The sequence below is a fragment of the Primulina eburnea genome, chromosome 7 (assembly GCF_022965805.1).
Source record: "Primulina eburnea isolate SZY01 chromosome 7, ASM2296580v1, whole genome shotgun sequence".
NCBI lineage: Eukaryota > Viridiplantae > Streptophyta > Magnoliopsida > Lamiales > Gesneriaceae > Primulina > Primulina eburnea.
This window is the reverse complement of record NC_133107.1, coordinates 16,790,989-16,795,516: the sequence shown is the minus strand read 5'-3', so window position 1 is coordinate 16,795,516 and position 4,528 is coordinate 16,790,989. Positions and strand designations below refer to the sequence as shown.

Genomic DNA, 4,528 nt, shown 5'->3' with positions numbered 1-4,528 from the left:
AAGAAAAAAGTCGAGTTTGAAGAGAAAAGTTATGGCAAGTTTGCCCTATTTTAATTCACTATTTCTTTCTATTTTGGTTATTTTTCACTTTAATGCACTGAACATGACATAAAACAAACGTACGCAGCGTATCGAAGACATAAAAGAACAACGCCGGGAAAAAAATAAAAATTAGACGATCCCAGTTAATAATAACATAACATAATAAAATCGCAAAACGTAACAATTTTCCCTTAAAAACATAATAATAAAGGATTAAATAGACGAAGAACACGAACTAGCTCTATTTCAAATATTACCGACAAGACCAAAGATTCGACTCCTTCCGAAGATAAAAATCGATTTGGAGAGTTTATATATTATTTTTTTTTGAGAAAAAAGCACAGCAGAAATTAGTTCCTCTTATTTCTATCAAGCCCCCACTGGCTCCGACACCGCGGGTTTGGCTTTCGGAGGCCGTCCACGTTTTTTCCCGGTAATCGAGCTAGCGGGCTTCGGCTTCGGAGCATGCGGCGGCTCGGAAGTGTCATGGGATTTAGGAGGCCGTCCGCGGGGGCGTGGGGGGAGGACGGTTCCTGGGGGAAGAGGTGCTTTTGGCTTCGGAGGACGGCCGCGGCCGCGGGGAGGCGGCGAGTTGGGGTCGGGTTTAAGGTAGTTGTTCTTGATACAAAGAAGCTGGCCCGCCGATTTCATGCCATTGAGATGGCGGGTGAGAAGCGTGACGTGAGCGGGAGGGTGGTTTCCGTATCGGGATTCGATGTACTTCGAGATTTCCGATTTGTTGGAGCCGTTCTTCTCGTTCAATTCCTCAATAGCTGTTAAAATCATCTGAATTTACAGAGAAAACAAGTCATTTAAATGGCACAAAAACTGTTCGACAACGTAAACTACGAAATTCAACCATAGCTTGAGAAATTCGCCATAAAAGCATAAATTCCCGTAAAAATTCCAAAGTATTGTTTCAAGATAATTGTGGGTTCAAAAGAAAAACTCCATACCTCAGGATACTGAGGCAAAGCCGGCGGAGCCAACTCACTATCCGGAGCTGATGATTGGGGATAAATATCGAGCTGTTCTTCAGCCGCCATAACCATCAACGAGATTCTTAAAATCCTACAAAATTTCTAATTCTAGAGTGAATTAAGACAAATAAACCATGGGAAGAATGAAATATCTGTAAGAAACTGAGCAAGAAATTTTAGGTGTGAAGAAGGGATTAAAAGGGTGAACTAGATCTGGGAGGTAGATTACATCCGACGGCTCGAGATCAATTTCTTGGTTTTAATCTAATGGGTAAATTTGTTTTACGTGATAGTGACACGGATCGGTGACGTGGCTATTTTATTTTCAATGTCGTCCCTCTAGATTGAACTAATTTCCCGCACAAGAAAACAGATTTGGGGCGCACAAAAATTGAAAATATGATCCATATATATAAATTATAAATAAATCTCTAACACCCAACTCAAATTTGTTCCAACTTCCTATACCTAAAAATATTTGTTTAAACTCTCTATAAGTTTAAAAAAAAACAAAAATACCCCTTATTCTCTATTGATTTTAATTGATCTTCTGCGATTTCTAAATGATATCAGAGTAAAAGGTTAATTTATTTCAAACACAAGATTTATTATTATAAAGTAACTAAATGTTTGAGGAGGATAATTTTGAAAAAATTATAAATCCGAACATCGGTTCGAGAAAAATAATTTACAAGGAATATTCCAATATTTTGGAATATAAACAAGTGCATCTAACTATGGTTAGCTATCACAATCAGAAAGGAAAGCTACTGCACCCTCAGGTAAACTTATGATTCAAACAAATTAGTTCTGGAGATAGTTCCAGATTCCTCTAAGATCTCTTCAGATTTTAGAGCAATTTAGAAGACAGTACAAAATTAGGGTAATATAGGTATATTTTGTACCGCAACGAGTTGAGAAAATCCTTGAAACCCAGGAAGAAATTCTTGGAATATTAAAGATATTCAAACAAGAATTCAGAAACTAGAACAACAACAAAGTTCTAGTATAAGAACTTCAAGGAGGATGGTTACCACCATCATTTGGTACCGAACCTTTGTTACATCAACAAGGGAATGCCAGAGTGGTGTCAAAATGTAAGCACCCCGAAAATTTAAAAGTACACGCAAACCACATGCATGTAAGTATTAAATTACTTGTGTATTCCAATTAATTGTTTTAATTACATGAATTAATTATGTTGTGCATAATTGAATGTTTAAAATATATTTTTCTACATTGTTGCATTAAAATGTATTTTTCTAAAAGGTTATTCGAGTTGCGATCAAGGAACGGAGACCGAGGGCTGAAAAATAGAAAATATTTGTATTAAATAATTGTTTTTAATTATTTAAAATATGGTTGATACTTTTTCTTAGTTTTTTGAAAATATGGGGTTTTGAGGTGATTTTATACGCCGGGACGTAAATTTTATCGATGTTGGTTTTTCAACTAAAATGCGAACTTTTTGGGCAACCCGACTATTTAATTCACAAACTATTTTTAGCCAAAACCTTACTAATATATTTTATTCAATCATAATTAAAACTAATGGGCTTAAATTTCAAGCCTTAATAGGCCTAAAGCCTAGTTAGTGGTTAATTAGAGTATATAATATATTAAAAATCCCAAAACCCTACACCTTGCAAAGCAAATTCACGGCCACCTAGTTTTAAAATTCTGAAAATTCTCTCAAGCACCTCTCCACACACACGACACTTCACTCGATACTTTGAGGAGCAATTCGTAAGGTTCAAGCACAAGTACAAGCCAAGGTGTCCCTCCGTTCTTCGTCGTCAACGGATATTCGAGGGCCGAGTCAAGGCGATGCATTAGGGTCCTAGGAAGGTGCACTAGGGGTCGTCTCGGGTGCTAGGTCGACGGCTAGGTTCCTAAGGGTTCAAAACATAGAGTCCATGCATGTGGAAAGTCTCGGCCAGCATGGGGTCAATTAGGAGCTTCTCGTTTTCATGGTTTGGGGTGATGTCTGGGCAAAATTAGGGTCCAGTAGGGTACTTTGGGATGTTGGGCAAGTTTTGGCTCGACATGGTTTGGGGGTAACTCGTGAAAATCGAAAGTTGGCTCGGGGTCGAAGTTTAGGTGTCAAATAGGGTTTTTAAATAAAGAAAAAATTGGAAAACGGCTCACGGGGGTCGAGTCGTGGTTCATAGGGGCTAAAATAATATAAAAAGACTAAATTTAGAATTTAGGAATTTTATATTAAAGTTTGGGATTTTTCGATATTAAAACACCGTCAAAACAGTTAATTAAGGATAAATGAAAAAGTCTAATATTAATGCTAAATAAAATTATGGAAAAAATTCATCTAAGCTTAAATAATTATTTGGGACATGTTAGAGTCAAGAAATCAAGAAAAAGTCAAAACTGTAAAAATGCCAAGTCCAGGGGTAAAACGGTCTCTTTACACTTAAAAATTTGTAAACGTCGTAGCAGTTCCCTAAATGCTATTTTTATGATATTATGATTATTTTAAAATGTTTATGCTTAAGTTTTTGCATCATGAAAATATTTATGAAAATGGTCATGTTTGAGGTTTATGCATCTTCATGAAAACGATATTTTATGTACAAGTATTTTTCACTGTTATATGTTGACTGTATTACGTATTATTTGTTATAAAGATTATGGTGTGTTGAGTCTTTGGACTCACTAGGTTTGATGGATGCATGTGAGTATGAGGGAGGTCTTGACGGGTGATTCTACTGGACTGTCGGTGCACACAACCCGAGGACCAGCGCTACTATTTCCGCATTATGTTTTATGGTTACTGATTTTAGATAAAGATTTTTAAGACTATTTATTTATGCTTTTGAGAGATTTTTGAGAGGTTTAGTATGGGCTATTCTTTTCAAATTATTGTTTTTTAGATTTGACAAAACAGTTGACGATTTCATTTTATGACTATTGTACTTGATTTTGAAATGCTAGTTGGTTGATATTTATTTTAAAGGGGGAAAATATGATCAATCTAATTAAGTCCGTTTCAGAAAAGAAATTAATCTGATGACAACTTTAGAAAGAATTGGTCTGGAGGATCTACAAGAGCTTGCGGAATCTTTCGCAAATCTCAAAGTAGTAGATCTAAAGATGAACACAGCAGTAGGTGACACACCACCTGCTTTAACCTGGTCATCTTCTCAAGAACCACCAAGGGAAAGTGTGGGATCTCAAAATATAAATATGAGAGAATCTCAATCTGATTTCCATACTGGTGGAGGATCACATCCGGCGGGAACGAGGACAAGGAGAAATCAAATCTTTTGCACCAAACACCCTTGGGGAAAAACTGTTTTAGAACTTATACATCTTTACGGGGTTATGCTCAATCTTGATGTATTAGATTTCAAAAACAGAGAAGATCTCATAGATGATAGGACATCTGCTATGAGGATAGCAGCAGGAACACTTGATATCAACAAAGAAGGATTCATTAAACTCTTAGAAATGAGTCTTATGATATCAGTAAAAATTTCTTGGGACATGAC

General features: G+C 36.3%; 1 protein-coding gene across 1 annotated transcript; it reads right to left on the bottom strand.

Moving 5' to 3' along the window:
- Nucleotides 1-248: 248 nt before the first annotated feature.
- On the bottom strand, nt 249-1,211 carry LOC140836166 (HMG-Y-related protein A-like). Its single transcript, XM_073201571.1, has 2 exons — nt 999-1,211; nt 249-828 (listed from the first exon to the last, which is right to left on the bottom strand). The coding sequence occupies exons 1-2, from the start codon at nt 1,092-1,094 to the stop codon at nt 412-414; spliced, it is 513 nt and encodes a 170-aa protein (XP_073057672.1). The 5' UTR covers nt 1,095-1,211; the 3' UTR covers nt 249-411.
- Nucleotides 1,212-4,528: the final 3,317 nt, after the last annotated feature.

Coding starts and splice junctions, on each gene's coding strand:
- LOC140836166 (XM_073201571.1), bottom strand. CDS start 1,094: ATGGTTATGGCGGCTGAAGAACAGCTCGATATTTATCCCCAATCATCA. Junction 829..998: donor CTTTGCCTCAGTATCCTGAG/GTATGGAGTTTT, acceptor CTGTAAATTCAG/ATGATTTTAACAGCTATTGA.